We start from the raw sequence: 26,160 nt of genomic DNA, 5'->3' as shown, positions 1-26,160 counted from the left end.
AGAGGAACTCCAGCTTCTCCTCTTTGTCAGAAAATATAAGAAAATAGAATTTCACTAAAACATGCGTTCCCCTTGAAAATGAAAAAGGTTTCAACGGATACGGTACGGATACGGTACGGATACGGTACGGATACGGTACGGCCCTGCTGAGAGACAAGCACGTGGGCTGTTTGTGGGCATTTGCATGCGTGTGTGTATGTGTGGAAATGGCGTCCGTGTCACAACGCGCTGCTTGTTAAATGTAACATGGAGGAATGCGAATGTTCTATATGTTTGCGTGTATGTTTCGAAAGGGCCACAGTACATGTGAACTTCAGAGGGGGATGAAGAAAAATATTGAGTTTGTGTAAAACTGAAGGATCAGCTCTTCAAAAGATTTTCCCCTTCTTCTTGTTCTTCTCCATCGTCCTGTGTGACAAACGAGAGAAGTGAGAATGTTACAATTGTGTACAACAACATGGAAAATGTATTATCAGGCTTCACAGGCACCGTGGGAAAAAAAACTGGAGCCATCTTTAACGGTCCCAAAATCACCCAAAAAATAAAAAGCAGTCTTTTCTCATTTTACATTGAGTACACTACACATTACACTATTTTACTATTAATTCGATGTAGCCCATCACAGCACCCAGCGTCTTTTTCCTGAGCACTCAGTCTGTTGTTGTGCTGATGCTCCGAGCGCTTCAAGTTGAAAATCTGTGAACTTTTCAGAAAAAAGTGCTGGTGACGTCACTGTAGTAAACGAAGAAGAAGCTTGTTTTGTCAGTGTCGTCTACATACACTATCATAAGAAAGACCGAAACAGCCGTGAGCTGGGCGGACACACAGTCTCCGACGCATCGTCCTCCTCGAGCTGGTTCATACAAAATATCAGGTATGGCATCCTCAAGTTGGTGCTTATGATGAAAAACAATGCCAATCAAATATATCGTAGACCAGATGGATAATACAAAGCAAAGGGGCGATGCTAGTCTATCATAGAACCGTGGTTAGAGCGGCGATATGTTGTTGAGACATCGTCGTCGTAGAAACATAAAAAAAAGCGGCAGAAGAATACGCTGTGTGGAGAGGGGTCCTTAGTTTTGTGGAACAACACGAGATATGTATTAAAATGATACAAGACATGTTTGAAGAGTTATAGATTGGTTACAACGTAATCTATGAACAATTATAGATTTATTCGTGGTCTGTAAAAAAAATCAAAAAAAAAATCTGTGTGAACATGAACTGGATCTGAACTAAAAGGCGAACTGTCAATCTTCAATGTCACATGAGAAACAGGGACTGTTGTGGAGGGACGGACCAATAGACTGAACTCAATCCTGCTCCATAATATTCCACCTCTTTATAAAAAGCAGTACATTGTATGGTTTGGATAAGCTGTGAGTGGTAAACATCTGCAGCAGGAAAAATGACCCCAAAAATATACATATGCAATATCCATATATAATCGTAACACACTGACAGGGATCATGTTTTTGCAAAATTAGTACTTTTATTACGATAGTTTGTAGTCATTTTCAGTTCTTTCAGTTCAGTGAGAGAACTCTAGTCTGTGTTGGGCTGGAACAAGTGCACTGAAGTCAGGTTGAATGTCTGAGGGGGATATGTGAAGGACAGCTGACAGGGGATCGTCAGCGAGAGAGGATCTGGATTTGTTAAACTTCATCACGAGAATGTTTGTTCACATATGAAGGTAGATCGAAAGAGAACCAACATCTTCTGAGCATGTTGCTTTAGCAGCTTAGCTAGCAAAGCCTCAGATGTCCGTGCCGCTCTGCATTAGTCAAGTTTTTCTATTACTCCGCGTGTTTCGTCTCGTAATGGAGATACAAATTGTTATCATTAAACATTGTGATCTGTTCTCCACAAACTAAGCTGGCTTTACCTTTGACTTCAGTAAATAAATACTAAGAAGTCCATGTTTTGTTAAAAACTCAACACTCTGTATCAATCTTTCTATTTTTAAAGGGGTTAACAACTAACACATCTCCCGTGAGCTCAGTTCACCAACACATTGCAGTGATGCTGCTGCTCGCACACATTTAAGAACGTGTATACTTATTTCCGTTTTATTCCTAATTTCCAATTGACGTCCCGCAGGCCGGTCGGTGACAGCCAAAGGGCCGTATATGGCCCGGGGGCCGTACAATTCTGCCAAATGAGGTGAAGATGGCACATTATGTGATTCCATGAGGTAAGAAAAAGTTTCGAAAATGAAACAGAGTTAATGTCTTTTTTTAGAAAACTCATGTCAACAATATTGTCAAAGGATATTTTGTCACATGTGTCAATCAGAAGACATGCTGCAGACTTAACAAATGAACCATTTTGCCAGTAAAACAGCTAATTAGTCAGCTGTTCACAGGTCGGAGTGTTACTGACTTGGAGGCGTCCAGTTTCTGCTGCTCCAGGATTCTCTGCTGAGCCTCCCAGTTGGACTTCTCGTCCTCATACACTCGTCTCTTCTCCTCCAGCTCTTTGTACTGCGCCTGCAAGTTCCTCTTCATCTGCTCGTGGCGTCGCTCCAGCTGAGGGTCAAAATGTCAGCCAGACTCAGGTTGTATGTTTTCACCATTATTTGTTAATTTACTCATGCAACTGGTTTTTGATCTTGTTAGCTTGTCGCAGGAAAAACACGCGATAGCTCTTTTATCCGTGTCTCATATTTTTACAGTAACACTTTTTCCTTCCTGATACCGATTTCAATCTGACAGCAGTGTGCTATAATCAAAACAGATAAATAGGTCATAATTATTTCTCTAATATATATTCCATACTCCTGTGAAAACATCTCCTTCAAACAACAACTGGATTTATTCAAGATTCTCACCAAAAACTACATTTTACAAAATTACATCTGAACACATCATGATAACGTTACAAAATGTATCTTTGCCCAGTCCTCCTTTTTACTACATAAAGCTTGAACGCATCATAATGTAACTCCTGTGCAGCCTGCTAACAGCATGCGCTAACTAGCTCTCCTCCTGCTGATTTCAACACTGATTTGTTGTTCACAACGTAGCGTTATCACGGAAAAAATAGAGTGCACAAGATAAGGACAGATGTGTACTATTAGTTGGCACACATGCAGTCGCGATCGGGCATGATGTACGGATCAGTATCAAGAGACACACGTGATTAAAGTTCCTTTGTCGCATAAATGACCTGATAAATGACGTAACATAACATAACAGATTGGTGAATAGAATCCCGTGCTCCCCGACACCTGATTCAGCATTTTAGGCTGTATCACAGGCATTTCTGATATTTGGATCAGTATGAGAAAAATTCTGATCTTATGATTTATATATCCAGATTCATGTAAAAAAGTGTGAAATCATGTTTTTGTTTTCTGAAACCTGACAAAACAGAATTCAACTCTAGGTGTACTTACAGTACTAGCCTATTGTGATGCTTTCAGCCACATTGTCTTCATCTGCGGATGGATATTGTTCAGTTGTCTTGGTTATTTGCCAAAACAAACTACTATTACTGTTAAGATGGTTATTTTGTTAAATCGTTTTTTCAAGGTAAAGATTCTCATTTCACACATTTCTATTGGTGACCTAATTAACCATTGCTCCAAGCTTAACTGGATTTCATCTTTACCTACAGTTTAATATTGGTTCATTAATTTAGAATGGCAAACAAACACCTGCATCGTAGATGTCTGGTTATATTGTGAGGTAACTAAAAATGACTCTTATAGCCATTCAGAATAAAAAATGAGTCAGGTATAAAGAACATAAGTAAAACTAGAAATTCCTTATGATTATAAGATTTTTATATGAATGCAATTTTCTTGGCCGATTCCAATTTCCGCTTTTTTAAAAGTCTCATCTGCCGAAAAATGATAATTGACCGCATATACAATCAGTTTTTGTATTTTTCTTTGTACATTCATAACAAAACAAGTTACAGGAGCTTCTCTCACTCAAACGGATCTCAAAGGTGTCCCAAATTCTTTAAAGGTTTTTCTCCACAGCTTATTTTGGACTTGCAGATGTTACAAATTGTGAGCTCTTCGTCACTCACATGGAAGAACTTCCACAACAACGACATGCGTGTGTGTGGTGTTACTGTCTATGCCGCTATGTGCACGACGTAAAACAGACATGTTTGTAAATGTGACCGTCAAAAAAAGACAGACAATCAGTTGATCTCTACCTTTGATTGGAGCATAAAACAACATGAAGTCTTGTGAAAAACCACAGCTGAGTCGACATTTAGAGGTGTTGTGGAATATTTCTATGAAAAGTCGGGAGAAGAGTGTTACAGTGTTAACAAATCATTGTCAAATGAAACAGAGTCTGGATGAACGATCAAAGTTGTAATAGTCAATTTATTTGCTTGCAAGCAAAGAGAACACGTCTCACAGACACATCGCCGTCATCTGCTAGAGGTGCTCTGAATAACACAGTCAGATACATGGACCTTTATACTGCTTCCTTTGATTGGGTCACTGTGACCCAATCAAAGAGTTCAGATACAAGAAATACAGATTCTGAATAAGCCTGTTTTACCATCACACATCACATATACATACAGAGGGTCATGCTCTTCAGCTGATGCTCATCAGGAAGTACCGTAATCTAGACCTCTGTGTGTCGCCGTCTTTGAAGACAGAAACAATGCACAGGAAAACAGATAACAAGATAACAGATAACAAAACACCTGGATGCAAAACTGATAGAATCATCTACTCAAATAGGTTTTGTGCCTGCATTTTTAAAGACTTACATTCTTCAATCCTAAAGCATAAGACCATGACATATTTTCCCATAACAGAGGTTAATTAATGGCATCATGTTGGACCAAGACCATGAATGGTGGCCATGAAAAAAGATAAATGTAATTTATTTCCAACACTTTTCATCTTTCTCTCGCTCAAACACACGGAGATCCTCAAACCCACCTCAGCCTCCGAGTCCTTCAGTTTCTGCTTCTTCTCTTTGACCTTCATCTCAAAGACCTGTTCCATTTCTGCCTCCATCTTCTTCATTTTCATCACGTGCTCCCTGCGCTCCTCCTCCATCTGGGCCAGGGGACTCCTGTGGACCACAGCGAAGGCGGAGGTTAGTTGGAATTTGTTATATTCACTTGTCATAGAACTTAAAAACTAAAGGAAAGCAGTTTGTTCCACATCTAAAGTAACGTGTTCCCTGTCATTAGAATGAGAGGAGCAGTAGTTTAGTGACTGAGGCGTACTTGGTGAGCTGTCCCTTGGTCTTGGAGTTGTCTACTCCGTTACAGGTGACTGCGGCAAGTTTCTTACTGCGGTAATTCTCATAGTGGACATTGTTGGTGACATCCTTCAGATCCTGCATATGGGTCCTATGGAAGGGGAAGAACAAGAAGAAAAACTAATCAGGTGCCTGAAGGAGGATGAGGAGGAAGGAAGGGGAGCAGAATAGGAGAGAGAACCCCAGAAGGAAGGTACAGCTCATGTATAGATTGCTGCAGGAATGAGTCCTAAAACAAGGAAATGAGTCAACATTTTGGTTGGATGCCTGAAAAAAGGTCTGTGTTTAACACAAGCTGAAGAGATTTTACCGTTTTGTTTTCATAACATAAAATACGTCAGCAAACACCCCTCTGGTGAATTTAGAAGCTTTTACGTCTTAAAAAGGTGTCTAAATGAGACGACTAAACGTCCTCACTAGAACTCTAGTCCTCCTTTAGCTTAGTGGTGGTGACGTGCAGTCATGTGACCGTGGTGTTTGTTTGTAGCCTAATGTTAGCTTTTCACATTTTCACAATTTGATTTATACTTCAAAAATCATAAAAGTGGTGTTCACTTGTGAAGATTATCTTTCTGAACAAAACTTCAGTATCATAAATGTTGTTTGCCACAGAGCTTATTTTCTGCAATAATCCAGAATCCAATGAAAGAATCCCATTGGCTTTTGGTGGAGGGAACCAGTGTGATGCTAACTTCCTGGTTGGCCTACAAAAATACATCATCTCTGCAGCACTCTATAAGAGAACAAGCTAGTGCTGCAAATAATTAGCACATATTCAACTTTGACTATTGCTACATTAGCATCTGAGACAACAGTGAACTAATGTGGGCATGAGGAGAACTAGGTCAGCCTCTAGTGGACTCTCTGGGTAAGACATCAAGTTGCATTCATGGAATTAAGTTTGGAGAAGTAATGCACGGCTGTTTTACCTGATTAGCATGTTGCGCAGCACCGTGAAGTCGCAGTGTTCCCCATTCTCCACTGAAACACACAGGGAGAGAGACACACAGATCAGAATAACAATACACGAACAATATGAAAAATCAATATCTGGTCTCAAGGGAAACTGATACAGCCGGTTTCACAGATGCTAAATAACTGCAAAGAACTCTGGGTAAATGGGGTGCATCTCAGGCGTGTTCACATTGAGAGAAACTTCCCAGCAGAAACTTTTTTTTGGTGATCAACTAACACATCTGTGTTATTTACAAGATAAAGCATATACAGCACAGTAGTAATATAGAGAAATAGATTATTATTCTATTAGACCTCGTGGTACAAACACAGACATCAAGAGGATGTAAAGTTCATTCCATTCAGTCATAGGTTATAAAGGTATGGGAATATTGAGATAAGTGACAGTATAAGGAGGCATTGTACAACATGGGTTGTAGTAGCACATTAACAGAGCGCAGCGGGACACCAGGCCATGATCACATAGGACGGTTTTTCTATATCAGCATATGCCTTACTTTCTGTTTTTCATCGGCTTTTTGCCCTAAAACAAAACTTTAAAAGGCCACAGTGCACCAGCTAAGTATCCTTCTGTGGTGGCTGTTTGAGTGAATACATCTGCAGAGGCCCATGCTCTACTACTATACATGAAGCATGTTTGAACTGTGCACCAACTCAGCTCAAAGCACAATTAAAAGTGCTTTGGCCACTTGTGTTTACAGCTTGTAGCTCTTAAGCCCATCACTCGCCGTGTTCCATTCAATGCAAACTTTTGAAATCTTGCCAAAAAGAAACTGGCGCGTTTCCATTAACTGGTTCGGAGCTAATAAACTACTCTAGGCTGAGTAGTTTCATCCAAAGTTGGCAGTATGGGCTACGCCTCCAACAGCAAACAGAGTGAAAGAAGAAGTAGAGGTTGCGAACCGGAAACAAAACAAGTCGCCTTGGTCGATATATGGGTACTTCTCAAGTCTCTTAGTTGTCGTTTCCTCGCTCCTCGATCCTCGCTTGAACCGGAAGTTGTTTCTGCGCCGCCATATTGACGGCCGTCCCAAAGCTCTAATGTAGCTCGGAAGAGCGAGGATCGACCTCAGAGGAGCCATGAGCGAGGAACCACGAGAACAGACTTCCAGGAAGTCTTTTAACGGACGACACGCCCCCTTGTTGTTCATCAGTTATGTGATTGGACGCTGTATACTTCCGCCAACCAGTGATGTTACAGTTAACGTCTGTCTGTCCAAAATGTCTTCACTTCATCATTTTATCCTATCAGACACTTATTTGAAATTCTCATAATTTACATTTGGATGCTTGAGTTATAGCCAAAAATTTCCTCTGGTGAGGTCACAGTGATCTTTGACTGCCACAGTTATGTTATGATCAGTCCATCCTTGAGTCCAAGTGGACGTTTGTGCCAAATTTGAAGAAATTCACTTCAGGCGTTCCTGTCATATCAAGTTCATAAGAATGAACCGGAAGGACAAGTCAGAAACATAAAGCCTCCTATCTGATCACAGCCTTTCACTGTTAGATGCCACAAAGTTAGAACGAACAACAGTTCTTGGTCAGACAACAGAAAAGGTCTCCGGTACGTTAGGTGATTGTGAGTTTTCATCTTAACAACAAAGACATGGGTATACGGTCAGATGGCATTCTGGAAAAGGACCACTAATAAACTGCTGCTGAGGTGGACATGGTGGATCTCCCGCCTCCTCTTCGTCAAATACGCTGCTCCTTATTGGTTAGCCTCCGCCCCGCTGGCAGTCAATCATCATCAGGGGAGCGAATAAGGAGCACACCTTACCATTGATGAAACTTAAGCAGTCCCGCCCCTTTTCCTCCCAAGCCAGCCATTGACCTTCAGTCTCTTCTAGAGGAGGGAGCTCTGACGGAGGGGGGGGGGGGGGGGGTACGGGTTTTCAGTTACTTTTTGCACCCAGCTGGGGAGGGGGGGGGGATAAATCTGGGTCTGGAGCAGCTGGGTTTATCGTGGGTCAGACCTGGCCCAGGTTGAGCCCAGAACCGGCCCGTGTTTGGCCCAGATTCAGGACCAGATTTGGCCCGGATCAACACCATAACCTGCATGTGTCCAAGCTGACTGACTAAAGAGCGTGGGGCTTTTAGAGGGATTGTGGTGGTTGGAGAGGAGGTGTTATGTGGGGGATCTAGGCATGAACAGCTGGGGGACAAGTCTCAATGAGGGAATAAGTGAAGATCAAGGGTCACAGGGAAAAAAAAAAGAAGTTTTAACTAATCGCATACAGATCTTAATTGTTGATGAATGGCAGAAAACACCTGATGCATTCTCCAAGTCAAAACATTTCAGCTTTTTATTTGTCAATCATGAACTTTATTGGAAAGTGATCGGAGTCCACCAGGTGTTTTGAGCCTGGGTGCTTTACCTATTAGCAGTGTGTATTTAGGCCATGATGATTAACTGCATTGGTTAAATAAATGAATCAAGAGCACACAACTGTTTCAACCACATGTTTCTATGTTAAAAGTCATACAATTCCAAATATGCGAATGAGTCATGATTCCAAACCACGTGTTACCTTGATGAGATAAATGAGCTGCTACATGCCCTTTTGGAAAACCCTAACTCAGCATTAACTGCTCATGAATCTGTAATGAATCTATAAGCGATGCGTTAAGATGACGGATCCCGGTCTTTGGTCCAGTGATACAGTAAGGCCTGTACACCGTTCTCACCCCTGCACCAACACAACCAATTAGACTCTGGCACAACACGGCGAGTTAAAGCGTGTGGTGAAGCGGGACTGAAATGAGACCACAGGAGCAAAGAAGGGAACCACAGCGTTAGAGCGATGTTTCTATTGCAGCTTCAGCACAAACAAATAGCCTCTAGTTTTCTCCATGACTATTCACAGCATCAGACCTGGGAGGACAGGCGAGTATGTGGAGGCTTTTAAACCTGCTGAGAACACCAGATGGATCTTAAAATATGTGTCAAGTACACCTCTTTAAATGCACCTTGCAGGATAATTCCCGTCTACTACAACCTTGGTCTTTGTGATTCGGGTTCGACTAACATCTTTTAAAGAGAAAATAAAGATGAATGGTAAAATTGTTCACCAAACTGTGTGACCCTCTGTACTTGCTGTAGTTTTCCTGTACAATGAGGGTTCATTAGCAATGTTTCGGGTGCGCTCACTTGCAGTTTTACCCGTAAATTAATTGGTTAAGATCACTCATTCCCAAAGACTGGGTTGGGTGGGTCGCAGGTGATTTTATTAGGCTTACCAAAATAAGTCTCATTCATTTATCTGCAGTACACCTTTAAGTCTGTTAACTCTTGTATTTATTTGGTCTCATTTATAAAGAATTTAACATGTGCGTATATTTTAATTAACACATACTAAAAACAAAGTTGTGATTTATTAAATGTAAGTTTCTTCGAAACAGCTGGTTTACCTGCTCAAGATAATATAAGGTGACGTGGAAATGGCTAAAATAGTCAGGAACATTCATTTATGCACAAATATGCTCTTCTTGTGTGAGGGACACACACACACACACACACACACACACACACACACACACACACACTATAGTATATACAAATATATATAGTTGTGAATTGGGTCGTGATGGTTTGTCATTTTTTTAAAGTTTGCAAACCTGGTTGATAGTCTGACTGCTTGTGTTTCTCACCCTGCCAGACTTTGTTGTGGTGATGCCACTCTGTTCAAACATCTCGGTAATCACTGTGGCGAGTAACTGATAGATGATAGACAAAGCTATCAACACAAGACCATAGTTGTAATAGACTGGAATTATCCTTTAAAACATAGAGTGAGGTTATTTTATGGGTTGACTATCGAATTAAGTACTCAAAAACAAAAGACAAAAAAGTGAATCATTCATGTGTCCCTCTAGTAGATTACAGGCCCCGAAGCAATATGTAGAATTCAGTAACTGACAATAGGAAGAGCAGACTGTTTAAATATTCCTTTGGCATGAGGAATACATGAAGAAATCACCTATGGAATGAGACGATGAGAGTTGGTTTATGTAGTGTGTGTTGATCTGGTGTAGCCTGGTTCGTCTTTGGTGGTGGTGGTGGTGGGGGGACAATGTCTTACAGCTGAGTTGCAATATTACATTTTTTGGAGGTTACCACTGATCAACCAATCACCACATATCCACAGATATTTACCTTTTAACATTAACAACATTTTTGAGACAGATCCCAGAAACATCCAAGATGTGTATCGAGAGATTTTATCATTCCAAAATGTACAAATTTATATTACTTATCTGCTACCATACCATTCCATTACCAATGTAACTGTTATGAACTAAAATAATCTAATAATACTCAAATGTTGGTAAGGCTCTAAAATGAACACAACATGGTATAAGGATGAAAGAGTAGTGCATTGAACCTCCAAGCTATAAACCCATTTCGAAACAATGATGACGTACGTAGGTGTGCGCACGCAGTTTGGCAACGGAAGTACGGCGGAGTGCGATAGCTTGTCAAGCTTTGTACGAACATTAACCAGCAAAGATGGTGAATGCAACCCAAACAAAGTGACTTTCCAGATCTCTGTGTGGGTAGAATACATTAGCTATAGCCCAGTATTTAGTGGGAAGGTTTAAACATGTATTTGGTGGAGAAAGCTAGCGTGTAACGTTACACCAGAGAGACATTACGAGCTACAAGTCTCTAGATGATCCAACTCTGGACCCAGGACAAAGACTCAGAGGTTTGACTTCATTCACTTTTAAAACGGACGCTACAAACAGTCCAGTGCCAGTCAACATGATTCATAGCTCGCAGCCGGTGTCCGTTAATTGCTCTCAACCGGTGACCAAAAGCTGGCGACTCTTGGCCGAATGAGTCTTGGTTGCTCATAGCGACGGCAGCTGTTGAAAACACCAACAGAACACGTAGGTGTTTTTGTAAAAGACTTCAATCAATTTGAAATATATGTTTATTAGCTACCAACCATTTACTTGAGTTACTACGAGCGTCACCAGTTAACACGGCCACTCGTTAAACTGATACACCTGTTGTTCTGAAACGTCGCGATGCTGTAGAACTTGAGTCTGCTGTTGGAATATTGATTCTGACAACCGAACATGCAACAGTCCTGATGATGGCAACAGTTTTAAACTCAATGTTTAAAGCTAGCTAACTCGTCTGGAGAAACATGCCATTTCCGTTGCCAACACGAAATATGCAACATTTTTGATGACGTCGGCTGTAGCATAAGAGATGTACACTGCTGTTGTGTGAATGGACTTTTGTCTGCTTCCTTGAATTATTTGTTAAAATATTTGTTGGTGTGGTATGGTAATGTCCCAGGCCATTGGGACACTACCATACCAGACTCGCATGTGGTATCCTATTCCAGAATAAACCCCATAAAATCAGCTACACCGAGTTACCAAATTCAATATTCAAAATATCTAATGATATACCATATTAATAATTGCCCCTATAGCCTTTTTATAAAAGGGAGGTCTCTGTAGAGGCTCATTTAGCATGGTGTAAAGTGTCAGCAAAGAGCAATGAGAAACATTTTACTGAGAACACATGAATGATTTCAGTGTCTATGTTCTTTTGTATTTTCAAGATATAATACGTTCACATTTTAACATGTCCGTTTTCCAAAATATGGTGTATTTCAGCACTTCAGAGAAGTATTCAGCCCAAGTCTGATCAGAGCATTGGTTTGACCATCAGCCTAATGATGAGACAGCACAGCAACAGAAAAGTGGAGGGAAAGGAAGGATGGAGAGTTTGGGGGACACTCTTGAGGAAGAGGAGGAGATGGAGTAGGGGAGAAAATGAGGATGAACTAAAGTGAAAGATGGTTTGGTTTACCAAAAATGCCCTCTGTCAGTCATGGAAAAGAACAGACAAAAAAAGAAAAAAAGAGAGAAAAGAAGGAATGAAAAAAGTGAAAGACTGATAAACGGTCAACCACATAAACAAAGGTAAAATACTTTACAAAGATATGTACAATATAATCATCTTTCAGAGGACTTTACAACAAAGGAAAACAAACACACCAGTAGGAGCAACAGCAGTTCAATGTGACTTGTGGTGACACTGGTCAGTGCCTACTGCCATATTGGAACAACATATCCCATAATACACTATGCCTATCCTCCTTTTATTCCCCAGAGTCCCTATCAGGGTCAACACCAACACTACCAAAAGGACTGTGTGCACATGAGTTTGTTTGTGTTGAGGGGTGGGTGTATAAGGTAACAATTTATCAGCATCCTGCCAGGTAACTTCTAACTTGTTGCGCTCATGTATTTCCCAATCAACACAGAAAAAGTAGTAAACCCTCATTAAATGTGGAAGTTCTTTCTTGATCATGTCTACTCGTATGTAATCAAATATTGTAAATGCAAAATTCAATTATTTTGCTAATCCCAATGTCCGTGACTGCTAACCCTCTATTCACCCATACCAACTCAAAAACTTGGGAAACGAAAAGCCACCAGGATCCTCAAAAAAACATTCCGGTGCCGCCCACTGAGACTCAAAAGCCTGACAATTTTGAATTTGAAGAAATTCCGTCAAGGTGTTCCTGACATATCACAGCCACAATAATTAGTCAGACGCGAGTTCACTTCCCTGAGTTCAAATACATTTGAGCCAAATTTGGAGACATTTTCCTAAGGCGTTACCGAGATGACACAAGAGTGGGACAGACATTAAGTTCTATCATATTGCGTTCATATTCATTTTGCGAGGCATAAAATGAGCCCTAACTGAGACTTAACCGGCCTGGCTTTACCTTATTAATGTGATGGTTTAAATGTGTCTATCAACTTTTCTTTTTACTTTCAAATCCAACAATAATGAAATGACAAATCATACAAAAATCAATATCTATTTCTAGACTAATCCGATAAAGCTCCAGCAGGTGTTTTACAATGTGCTATGTGGCACTTATTTCCTACTTAAGGAGGTTGCATTTGTTCATGGACTCATTTGCAGTCAAGAGTACATTTTGACAAGTCGTTGTATTACCTGGTAGTTAATACATTCAGTGTATACGAGGGGGTCACTGTGGAAAACATGCCTTCTATCCCACACTCTCAGGAATACCATGAGTCATTCGTCACGATAGAGAGGACACTATGACTGCTGGACATTTTCAAACATGTCAACCTTCAATCGCCCACATGCATCAGCCCATCTCTCACAATCTGTCATTGTCTGACCGAGGTGCAATGAAAAACTGTGAATCAAACGTCCTTCTTGAAAACTGACAAAACCCACATGTGAACTTTCAAAGTGTGCCTACTTCTGTTCTGGTTTCGCTACAAATTGGAAGCGGTGTCCTTTTCTGGCAGTGGACCCGAATGAACCTACCTTCCGCCACGCCCCACGGGTACTGGCGACCCCTGACCTTCTTTCCATTCACCTCGATCACCACGTTGCTGCCGACCACTGCCAGTGGCATCTTCTCCTGGAGTGAAGAGATGAACAACTTTATTTTACTGTGAAGAACCAGCTGTTTGTTTAGTTCTTTGTTTGATTGGTCCCCTTCTGTGGCAACTGACCACTGACTTAGTATGGGTTGATTTCACAAATCTTTAGGTTGGGATACTTATGTCTGCTGACATGTTTGTTAGTAATTAATAATCACAAATTATACATTCAAATTCCCATCTAGTCCAAGTGCAGCGGACTGACAGTATTTAGAGTGCGAGAACTGATTTAAAGAGATTTGAATATTTTTAACACGGCAAAATGTGGCAGAGCAAAATATATCCATGTGTCCTGTCGTCAAAGTTGGTGCTAGATGCTTGGTAACTACATACAAAGTTATAAATTAATTACTTTAGCTGGCATGCTAACCGCTAACCAGGGTTGTTCATCACTTATCAATACTCATTGACTTGGGGAAAATAGTACTCGAAGCTAGCTAGCTTGTTTTTAAATTGAGGAGCAGTTTATACTCTTATAGAGCAGGGTTCTAAAAGAACTGGATGGTGCAATGTAGTTAATTTGCTTCAACAGCGTTGCATTTTGGACTTCGCTTTGTTCTGTCAAAATTTACATAGGATGAATTCAAAATAAAAAATGCGGGTGTATTCCACTGAAGATGCTCAATTGGAATGAACTGATTACTGACTACAATGTGACGTCTCCCTGTTTTAAAGGAGCAGTGTGTAGAAAACAGTTCCATCTAGTGGCAAGTTGCAGATTGCAACTAACTAAATACCCCACTGCTCACCCCTCCCTTTCCAAGCGCGTATAGACCTACGGTGGCCGCCAGGTAACAAAAAATTGCTAAAGGCTCTCTCCAGAGCTGGCGTTTGTTTGACCGTTCTGGGCTACTGTAGAAAGAAGGTGGTGCAACATGGCGGACTCCGTGAAGAGGACCTCCTACCTATGTAAATATGAAGGGATCATTCTATGCTAACGAAACCAAATAAATTCTTAGTTTATGGTGATTATACATGAATGAAAACATAGTTGTTAATATTATATTGTATTTCTGCCAATAGATCCAACTTAATCTTGAACACTGGTCCTTTAAATGCTGCTGTGACAGGACCTTCAATCATGTTGACTGACATGACGCAGGTAAAGAATGTTCCAACATAGTAGCACTATGCTTGGTCTTACTAGAGGCAGCGGTTGCTGGGGCAGAGTTACATGGACGACAATCACTAGTACAAGTTCTCAATGAGCTCCTCTACAAAGGAGATTTTGAGCGATTAAATTAGTTTTAAAATTATGAACAAAATTGTGTCCATTACCTTAATTTTTCGGATGAGCTTGTTGTCCTCGTCGTCCTCCGTGTCTGGGAATTCATAAATTTTGATTTTGTGCTCCTGTATCTCTTTCATTATCTGACGAAAGGAGAGAGAAATCAGAATAAAGGCAACACGTACAGAACACAGGCCTGCATACAGATCAGAAGGGATTTGAATTTTTCCTGAAGGTTTACAATCTTTAATGTTTTTCTGGGAGTTAGATTCACACCATTGTCATGTCTATGCATGAAGTATGGTGCACCGAGCCAGGAGGTGATTAGCCTAGCTTAGCATAAGCCCAGCTCTGTCCAAAGTTAAAAATATGCCTACAAACAACTCTAATTAACATGTTGCATCTCACTGCTCCTCAAACAGAAACAATAAATCAACCCATTGTAATTGAGAAGGAGTTATGAACTGGAAATGTTTAAGCTATGGCTAATTGCCTCCTAGCTATAGCTCCATATTTCTCATCTTACTCTCAGGAGTAAGCGCACTTCCCAAAATGTCTACTGGTGCTTTACTTGTATGCTGCTTGCAGTAACTAAATAAGATACAAATATGCAACATTGTTATGTATCTGGGTACATTAGTTGGCCTGTAGCAGCAGCACTTCTAATCCTACTAATGTGACACACGCACACACAAATACCTGTTTTTTAAAAAGCTGGCACTCCTCTGGGGTCAGAGTGTCAGCTTTTGCAATAAGAGGGATGACGTTGACTTTGTCATGGAGTCTCTTCATGAACTCGATGTCCAGCGGCTTCAGACTGAAGGACAGACAGAATAAAAACTTAACAACAAGCGACTGACGTCAACAGGTCCATTCACCTGGCAAGTGTGGTATGCTCAGCAACCGGTTTCCACTTAGCGGTTTTCCACTGATAATTTCATCTTTGCTCATAAATGCGAATGTATTTGGCAGCTGGTGACCTGTCCCATTTTTGCACTTCTGGAGTCCTTGTCTTTAAGCCAACGTTAAGCCACTTGAATAGGTTTTTGGTTAGATGCCTGAAATATCTTCAATCTAGGCCAATGCTGACTCAAATAGCATATACTGTATATATCTACATATATATGTAGATATATACTGGAAATTGGAAGATTTATTTTACCGAGTGGACGATTTAGTATTTGAATTGTAAATACGTTGATAAATGCACAACCATGTATATATGATACATTTAGTTTTACTAAGTTGAGAAAGCGATGTTTAAGTGAAGCCTGATGTTGCCTCACACACAACAATTATCCCAGTCTCTTTCACACAGTGAGGCATGCTGCTTATCAATCAAACACTGGTATCGGATCGGTGCAGTACCCGGTTTCTGCCAATACCCAAAGCCTAACATCCCAGAATACACCACTCATGCATTTTGAAGCTTTTAGGTGTCTTTAAAAAAGCAGTTACTAACAATTGCCTTAAAGAGACTACAAAATGTCATCATGCCGACGAGTCCGCCTTAACAGCCTCGTTGTGTTTATACTAGTGCTTATGTGACCGCGGTGTAGTTCCATTCGCTTTTTACTTATAGCAATTGTAGTTTAGATTAGATAGAAAAACGACGACGACTGACACTTTCTATGAAAGTAGAGTTTATTCATGAGAATGAATCTAAGGGAAAGTGCATGACTTTTGTCAAGAAGAGTTGAGCCCACAGAGCTGCCTCGAAAACATGCATACACGATCAGGGGAAGGTCAGGATATAAAAAGCATAAAGCATATACTCAGAAATCAATAGTTAAAGTGTAATCGAAAGATAAAGTGTATGATCGTTACATAACAAATGTTTAATACATAGAGTGATTTAACAAATGTAAACCTGATAATAATAATAAGTGTATCTGAGTATAGTGCAGTCTGAGTGTAGAAAGTACGGAGAAAGAGGAAGTAAGCAGGGTGTTGGCTTCAAGGGATGGGGAAATAATGATGGTTGAGAAGAAAAGACACAAAGCACAATAATGATGAAGGATGAGATCAATAATCATTTTATAAGCAAATGTGTACTAAGTAAACTGATTTAACAAATGTAAAAACTGATTAACAAATGTTCTGTGTGACCGGAGCCGAGCTGCGATAGAAGTGTTTTGTCAGGATGAGTTGGCAAAAAGTAGGAACAGATGTTATTGGGTGGGGTTAGGAAAAGACTGTCGCAAGAGATGAGTCATAGAGGCATAACATAGGATAAAGCCTGGACTTGTCCGGACATGTTCAGGACCAAACGCCCACTCAAGTGGGTGGGGAGATGAGACCATGTATTGGACAGGAGGGGGCCGACAGCCCAAATGATGGATAAAAGAAGTGACTTGCAAACAGCAAACTGGGATTTCGACACGGGCGCCGTCCAAGTGCGCCGATGAGGAGATACGGACGATTGCAACTGATGTATTGAGGACTTCGTCTCTGTTCACGGAAAGAAGACCGCTGTTCGTGGACAATAAGATTTAAAGACGGAGGTTTCCTCTCCCCACTGCTCGATTCTTAACAACTGGACAACGGAGAAGACGCAGCAGCCCTAGAAAGACTTTGTACTGAGTTTTGAGGACTGTTGAACGGACTTCGCTGCGAGAGCAGGAGGACCGAGGGTCTGGCCAGACCTTCGCTCCTAACAACTCCAAAAGAACCTTTTCATCGCACCTTTGAAAATCCAGCTCCAACCGAGCCTTCTCGGCATCTAAAACTAATGAGTGTAATCGAAGAAGAAAATTAACGTAACGAATCAAGTGTAGTAACTTTTTATGTGAGCTGTAGCTTTAACCCTTGCAAACTAACTAAAATATAACCTGCAATAAATATCTAATCTGCATTTAAAGTAAATTTCTCAAGTGCATTCATTTGCTCAAGTAGTAAAAAGTTCCTCGTGGCAGTAAAAAGTTAAAGCCAGTGTATGTCTAACAACTGAGTTCTGAAAGGTTATCCTAGAGACCGAATCCACTTAACAACCCCTTACGGTTTTAGAAAGAAGTAATCCTAGCCGTTAAAACCTAACCTGGCATTTACCAAGAGCACGGATCCATAAGAGGGAAGCTGCCACAACCGACGCGACTGGTGGGAGCGCCCGGGGCCAGGACTGGTCTCTCGGCCGAGCGCGCTCAGACCGGAGGAAGCAGGGTAGACGTCGGGAGTAACGGCAGTTAGCGGAGCCAGGCGAGTTCCCTCGCAAGAACACCAGCTCGACAATCTTTTAATAGAGAGCTGAGTCAGTAAGTAGCCCCGTATCGGGCCAGAAGTACCCCAGGATCTAACACTTTCCAAAGTGAATGCGATTCAGCGGGTCTCCAGCAGAGGGCTGACTAAACCCATACATTACATGGAGTCCACTGCAAAGACTTGTTTTAACATACTCCTATTTGTTTATCGTATTTTATTGTACATTTTCATATTTTCTATTGATCATCATTTATCGTCTCATACTATTGCACTGTGTTTATTGTTATGCGCCAATCACTTGGCTGAATTCCTTGTATGTGCAACGTACCTGGCAACCAACCGTTTGATTCTTAGAGGCTGCTTCGAGCTAAATGCTAACATCAGCATGCTAACAGCGGTTCTGGTGAACCTGCATGTGTCCCGGTGACACCGCTGACGAGCACTAAGACTAACCTATGTAGGTCATATAGAGACATCAGTACTACATTGAGACCGTTTCATAACCAGTTAAACGTTCCTCACAGTAACTAAAAGCAACACATTCACACACGATCCAGCTGCTGCTATTAAATGAGTGTAGTTTCAGACATCTCGCATGTGACTCATTACTGACTTATAAATGATCCAATCCATGTAGATCAAACGTAGCTGGTACTGCAGCTATACTGACAAACAGGGAATGTTCTAGTGATGCCAAGTGAACACACACACCGAGATGAGAGAAGACAGAGTGCGTTTGTCTGAGATGAGAGGGCTGCCTCTGTGAGCCGCTCCGAGCCTCTGCTCTGATTGGGTGATTTCAGTGATGAAGAGTGGGGCTCTACTGAGCATGAGCAGAACTGGGTTATATAACCTTTGTGGGTCACATACACTGGCTGGCAGCCTCCTCGTCACTGGCTGGCTGGCTGGCTGGCTGGCTGGCTGGCGCACACACACACACACACACACACACACACACACACACACACACACACTTCAGCTTGCATTGCTGGCAGAGGATTGGAAACTGGATTTAAAGGGTAGACTTTCCCTCAACTTAGGGGTCTCCAAGACAAAGGGTGTGAAGGTTTTCATCCCACTTTAACACTGCACCTCACTTCACTGACACACCTATGACACTTCAAGGTGCTATAATCAATAATTCACTTTAACAATGGATCAACTGTTTTAAATGTGAAAGGGCTTGGAGTGACCAGGCAGCAACCCCCATTTCTGGTAAGTCGATCGACTGCTGAAGTGCCTTAAATCTGCATTCTCTCTATCGTCCATCAGGGGGCGACTCCTCTGGTTGTATAGAAGTCTATGAGAAAATGACCACTTCTCTCTTGATTTATTACCTCAGTAAACATTGTAAACATGAGTTTATGGTCTCAATCTCTAGTTTCAAGTGTTCTTCAATACAGCATGATGTTCATTTAGTAAATTATGGTCCATTTAGTGTCAAATAGAGGGCAGGGCTACCTTGTGATCAGTGGTGTATAGTAACGAAGTAGAAATACTTCGTTACTGTACTTAAGTAGTTTTTTTGGGTATCTGTACTTTACTTTACTACTTATATTTCTGTTGACTTTTACTTTTACTTCACTACATTTTGCAAAGAAAACCGGTACTTTTACTCCGATACATTTCCCCTGAAACCTTCGTTACTCGCTACAAAATCAAATCTATCTTTAGAAACAAAATGAATCATGAGAGCAGCGTCGGGGACTGCGGTGGAACACAGACTGCAAGCAAGCAGGTTTGGTGAATCAGTGGTCCTAGCAGCAAGTTAAATCATTGGTTAATCACGTTAATGCACAATTGCAAACAAGTGCTCTCAAAGCCGCTGTGTTTTGATTCCCAGGATGCTACATGCTATAAGCTAGCCGGCGACTACATGAGTAGAATTCCACTCTACGATGACTGATTTCATGATGGAAGCAGAAATGGAGGCACCTGCTACTCCCGCAACAAACGACGGTGGTGACGAAGACCAACACCAGTGGATCGCTAGCGAGTTAGTGAGCTGAGGAAGTGTTGACAGTTGTGCAGCACTAGTTGGCTAACGTTAGCTGTAGCTATATACACGGATTGACAGGAGCCGCGAGAGCGCAGCATTAGTGAAATCCTTCGCAGCTGTGCGCAAGCTGTCTGTGACGCTGAACACACCTCTACCTGCCTCAGCGGCCTGTGAAAGACTATTTAGCATCGCAGGACTAGTCTTCAGCCCAAGAAGAGCGAGACTGAATTCTCGCAATTTTGAAAACCAACTTCTTTTGAAGATGAACAGGACATGTTTCAGTTTCAAGTAATGACTGGGTTGTTACTTTCGGTGCTGCTTTAGTATTGATCATGTTTTGATATTTGAGTCATGTTGTGGATGATCAGATGGAGTTATGATGGTAGCAGTCGCCCAATTGCAGATTCAGCTTCAGCAAAACCTTTGTGTTCAAATCAGGCCCATAGGAGTTTACAAGGCAGGTGTCCTTTCTCAAAACACTGACCTGATGCATCAAGTGGATATGTTTTGCTGAACATAATATTATGCATTGGCCTCTACATCCTCTAGTCTAATGAGCATACTTATAAACGCACTGTTACAACTCCTTCATCGTGTCATATTGCTTTTCGGAGAATTATGATGATAAGTTCATAGTAGATGCAAAAGTATACTTATGACCAATATATTATGTTGAACATTGTTGCTCCTGGATGGATCACAGCCAACCCAATTATGTTCAACACAGCTCCATGTCCTTGGTCATGGTGCCACAGCACCTAAAAGAATAAACTTCATCATTCTCACAATTCTGACCCTTTGCTTTTTTTATTAACAGCATTTACTTGTACTTTTACTTTCAATGAACAGGTTATGATGTTCATTTAATGTTCAGGTTGTGATGTACATTTAATATCAGAAAATTACTTTTGATACTTAAGTACTTTTGTACTTAAGTACAATAAATATCAGATACTTTAAGACTTTTACTCAAGTAGTATTCTAATAGGTGACTTTTTACTTTTACTTGAGTAGTTTTCCAGTAAGGTATCTTTACTTTTACTCAAGTATGGCTTTTGAGTACTTTATACACCACTGCTTGTGATTGACAGGTCGCTACCAGAGCCGTATACGGCGTCTCTACATCAGTCCTCAGTCCAAATATGGTCACGTCCGTTCATTGGTTGGACAAAAACAAAGATGGCGACGGTCAAAATGCCAAACTCAAGACTTCAAAAACCACAGTCAGCAAACCAACGGGTGGCGTCATGACTTGGTCCACCGCAGAGAATTATCACCCGACTCTATTGTTGACCTCAGCGATTAGGCGTCTGTCGTATCACCATCGTTTTGGTTATTTTACTGCCCCTTACTTCACCGTTTTGATTCACGCTCACTGCTTCTTATCAGTATAGTTTCCAGCAACAGCTATTTTCCACAAATGAGCTCTAACAAAGCCTTGAACAAGTCAAAGTGAACGACTGGCTGATTGTCGGGAGTTGGAGGAGGCCAAAACAGAGCAAAAAGGAGAGTGAATATCGGACTGAGATTCATCAGGTGGTCAGAGACATGACTTCAAACAAATGCTAATGTTGCTCTGTGTTGGCCAGATGCGTAAATGTTTTTTAAATTTTCACTGTAAATGTGTCAGCGTTCGCCAAAAGGCTCTTTTTTTCAACTGTTAAAACCTACTATTTCACAGAGTCAATTATAGCCAATATTATGAGATAAATAAATGGTCAAAATATGGTCAACATATTTCTTATAGCCCCAACATGGCTTCTATGTTTTAAACATGTGGCATGGAGGGGAACGCAATGATATGAACACTGTGTCCTGTTTAGAGCATCTTATCTCATTGCCTTATGCTGTCCGATCTTACTGTATGTGAAATCCATCTCATGTTATCACACCTTCGTCTCTTGCAGACCTACCCGTGTCCAGAGGGCGCTATGAAGTACAGGCAGCAGTGGACTCTGTTGTCCGGCATGGACCTGCGGTTCACTCTTGACTCGGCGTTCAGGAAGTCCTCGCACTTGCTGTCAATGTAGTTTATGACTGGCTGCCAACTGGAAAGATGGAGAAAAAGATATCAGGCAGAGAAACAAAAAAAATCGAACGTATGATCTATTGGGAATATGGAAAACGCCCTGAATATGCCAGCGTGGCTCACCAGTTACTGTTATCCACTGCATCTCCAAAACCCGGAGTATCGACGATGGTGAGTGTCAGCTGGACTCCTCCTTCCTTTACCAGCACTTTGGACTGCTCCACCTGAAACACACATTGTTTGGTACACCACCGCTCTGAATCACAACCAAACATTGGAATCTGAGTTTCTTTCTGCATTTTTGCGGATTCAACATTGTTGTGAATACAACTCAGAATACAGTGCAATAACTGTTAAGTACTGAGTGAACCAGTGCGCATGTGTGTAACGCTTTCAGTTCTTTAAGGTAACGACCAAAATAACCCAGTACCCAATAGTATCAAAACCTCTCTAGTCAAATGATACCTGCAATCCATAATTTTTGTGCCCAGATCTAGGAAAAAAGAAATGAAGGAATTGTATGGTTTTGCTCGAAGACAAGCAACTGCAAGCTTTCTTTGATTTAATGTGACGTGTGATTGGACTACAGCAGCAGCTACAACCCATACAGCTGTGTTCGCTGCTAGCGACCGGCTCAGATGTCACCAACTCTAAATAGTCATGACAGACTACGGCTAACCTAAAATGCAAATGTTACGAAAACCTACTCAGTATTTTGACATAATATAAAAAGGTTAAACTGCTCTGTAGTGCCTCAGTATGTAAAGTAATTCAATATCCAAGAACCGTCGATCTCTGCAAGTGGCTTTAATGCAAAACAGAAGAAGCAGACAAACAGAACCACTCCATCTCACACTTGGGTCACATGTACTCAGTCAGTCCCACACAGCAATCATTTCCTGCAGCTCGTCTGCTGTTCCCTCACATCGCCGCTGCATACTTTCACAAGGCCATCTAGTTATTTTAGGATCACCCCTTTAACTCAAACTACAGCCCTCTCGCTCAAACACAAACATTCTTCGGTTTCCACCAACCTTCAGATAATCTATCCTGACTTTACGGCCGAGCACATATACATCCCGCACCGCAGTCATTTTTGACATATCTTGGCTTAATTGTGCATCCAACGGGTGTTGTGCATGACATGTTAGCCGTCTCGAAACCAAAATCTGCTATTTCCACCGAATACAAACACATTGGGAGAAAACCTCAAAAATGCCGTCAGTCGCGACACCATCATTTAAAAAGAAATATGATCTGGTGGGGGGGGGGGGGAAGCGAGAGAGCGACAAAGCATGAGAGATTGTTGTGGTATAGAAATACTCTGACCCAGTCTCTCCCCCTCAGCCTCAGACCACAGCACCCAATGGCAAACGCACCAAATGCTACTTGCAGGAGCGCATGCCGTGCTGGCGGGGTTCACGTGAGGTTCGGTGTGAGTGACTGACCCAAAGAGGGAGTTTGGAACAAAAAGTATTTTCAGTCTTCCCAAAATGGAGTAAATTTAGCACCGAGCTGAGACTGAAACCAAACAGTGGCTGTCATGTGACGCAAAAGATACGGCGACATCACTTGATTTGTTTCTACAATCCATTATTTAGCGCAACACAAGCATTTATGAGTTGGTTCGGTGAATGAGCAAATTAATTAAATTAGTAAAAGTCTTTTGAGGGATGTTCGTGACAAACTATTTTGGGGAATTTTCTATTGAATTATTACAAGATTTCCTGTGTCGGGAAAGGCTGTAGAGCTGGTTATGACTTCAGGACGGATACCAAAACAATGTTTTGGATTTGTTACTTTTTTTTAAAAATCAGTAACTAAGCATTAAAGTATATTCCTGACTCTGGGAACAGTAGTTTGACAAAATAAACATAACTCCAGATCCACAAACTTTCTCTGGAATGTTTTTCCGCATCTCGTGCCATTCATAAACAAATATATTTGGCTCATTTCATTGCTCAGTTGGTTCAGTTTACAGACATTCCATATTTTGGTCAGGTGATGACAACTAGTGTTGAAGAAAATCATCATAACTTTGAATTGAACTTTTAATTAAACACATTTGGGCTCACACGCAACAGTTATATAACGTGTTATGTAACACACATTCGGTTCCCAGCAACGTTCTCAGGAAATGACTATGGAGCGCCAGACAGAAAATGTAATAAATCTCTCGTAAAGTGTACCAAAACATTTCCGTACATGGAGCTGTGTTCGGCCAAAAGGACAAGTGATCAGAACAGCCTAAAAACATGCCCTAATTAGGAGACCAGATGTGTCCTGTTTTTCGACTCAACAGACTGGTGGTGGATTTGATTGGTGGAACGCAGCTAAAGGGGTGTGAATTTTGACGATAAAAGTGATCTTTGAACAGTAATATATTTGAATCTGTTTCGATGTGCTAAGTTAGTTTGGTGTTGACGAATATGCATTAAAACGATTCCAGCTGGTTGCAACTTCAGTTGACAGTCTCTTCTCGTCATTTTGCCACAACACTAGCATTCACATGTGCTAGCATGCTAACACGCGAGCCATCCTTGGATGTTCTTGCTGGGATGGTATTTTAGGAATCTTTTTATTCAGTAGAGTTATTGGAGTAGGAAAAAGAAGTTCACACCATATAATAAATCTCAAACCATCTTAAACCACCCTTCAGCAAACCATTCCCGTTTTGTGGAACAGTTTGTACTACGACAAGAGGAGCGTTAAATCAAAGTGGATTGTGACATACAGCAATTAAGCTATAAGAGCTTCCACTATCTTGGACCCTTCACTGGTCAACACTGTTTAGACAGCTTGCTATTGGTCAACGGTGCTAATTTGTGTGCCAAAGTTCTTAAAAGTTCCATTGGTTGTGGTGGTTCCCTTGAAATGAACCAATTACACAGTTCTGCCATTTAAAATGATCTTGTACCTTTTGTATCAAAAAATATTTCTACTGGTATTTAACCATGTTGATAGTTTATAATGTCCAGGGTTGAGATTGCTGCCTCTGCCTCAATACACTGGAGATTAATGGAATTTAGTTTGTGGTGCTCATAGGGCTGGGTATTGGTACTCAATGCCTTTAAGGTATTGTTGGGAATTAAAGGAGCGTGTTTGGGTTGTCAGCATTTAAGAAACTGAATTCTTGACATCAATAGAATTATTAATGTAAGTAACAGTTATTAATGATTGTTAATAACGACGGGGCACCACCCTGCGAACAGGGACCAATAACCAAACGATAAAACTAAGTCTCATAATTAGTAGTCAAAAATGGCTGAGAGGTGCTGTATGTAATCACGTGTGCCGGCGCAGCACGTGTGCGTGAGGCAATCGACTGCTAGGGGTTTCCCCCAGGGGCTGCTCTATGTGTGTGTATATTACGAGAGGGGGAGAAAGAAAAAGGAGAGAGAAAGCGACATGAATCAGCTCTGTTGTGATGTTATAAGGAGCATGAGTACGCTGATCTTATCATGCACAAGCCTACCGCTGTCGGTTTGAACTGCCGGCAGCTTATGCAGTGATAAGCCACGACTCTCAGCTCACTCACAGAGTCGATTTAATGGAGAGAAATACCACACAAAGTGAAATAAAATAAATGAAAATAATCCCCAAATAAAACAGACCTTTATCACTGCGGTGAGATGAGCGTATTGTTTTCTTATCACATCTCTCAAGTGATAATACACAAACTCTACATCCACTCGCAGCAACGGATCTAATGCAGACAGTTACAGCAGTTAAGTACACAATACAGCGGAGCTTGTGGTCCGCGCTGATTACGCATTACCTTGATATCACGCGACAGTAACTTAACAACAAAATACGTGAATATCAACACATAAATGAATAACCTAGATTAAACTAAGGCTAAACTAAGCTAAGCTATGCCCAGACACCATGACCCTTACTTGTGGAAGCTTCGGAAAAAAAGGTCAGTCTCCGAGGAGGAATTGTTCAGTCCTCGAGGGGGGGGGGGGGGGGGGGGGGGGGGGGCTGCTTGTCGGCGCGCCGTTTGCCGGCGCGGATT

The 26,160-nt window shown here is 41.4% G+C and overlaps 1 protein-coding gene across 2 annotated transcripts; it reads right to left on the bottom strand.

The window, feature by feature from the left end:
- LOC306780360 (septin-7-like) lies at window positions 1–26,117 on the bottom strand. Of its 2 annotated transcripts, none has more exons than XM_079272712.1 (11): window positions 26,042–26,117; window positions 22,266–22,366; window positions 22,027–22,161; window positions 15,616–15,733; window positions 14,967–15,059; window positions 13,570–13,666; window positions 6,179–6,230; window positions 5,215–5,340; window positions 4,922–5,057; window positions 2,386–2,531; window positions 1–408 (listed from the first exon to the last, which is right to left on the bottom strand). In XM_079272712.1, the coding sequence occupies exons 3-11, from the start codon at window positions 22,080–22,082 to the stop codon at window positions 369–371; spliced, it is 864 nt and encodes a 287-aa protein (XP_079128838.1). In that variant the 5' UTR covers window positions 22,083–22,161; window positions 22,266–22,366; window positions 26,042–26,117; the 3' UTR covers window positions 1–368. The 2 variants fall into 2 exon arrangements, with proteins under 2 accessions (XP_079128838.1, XP_079128839.1); XM_079272713.1 differs by having other exon boundaries at window positions 13,570–13,663.
- Window positions 26,118–26,160: the final 43 nt, after the last annotated feature.

The sequence above is a fragment of the Melanostigma gelatinosum genome (genome assembly GCF_949748355.1).
Source record: "Melanostigma gelatinosum genome assembly, chromosome: 1".
In the NCBI taxonomy this organism is placed as follows: domain Eukaryota; kingdom Metazoa; phylum Chordata; class Actinopteri; order Perciformes; family Zoarcidae; genus Melanostigma; species Melanostigma gelatinosum.
This window is presented reverse-complemented; position numbering and strand designations above follow the sequence as displayed.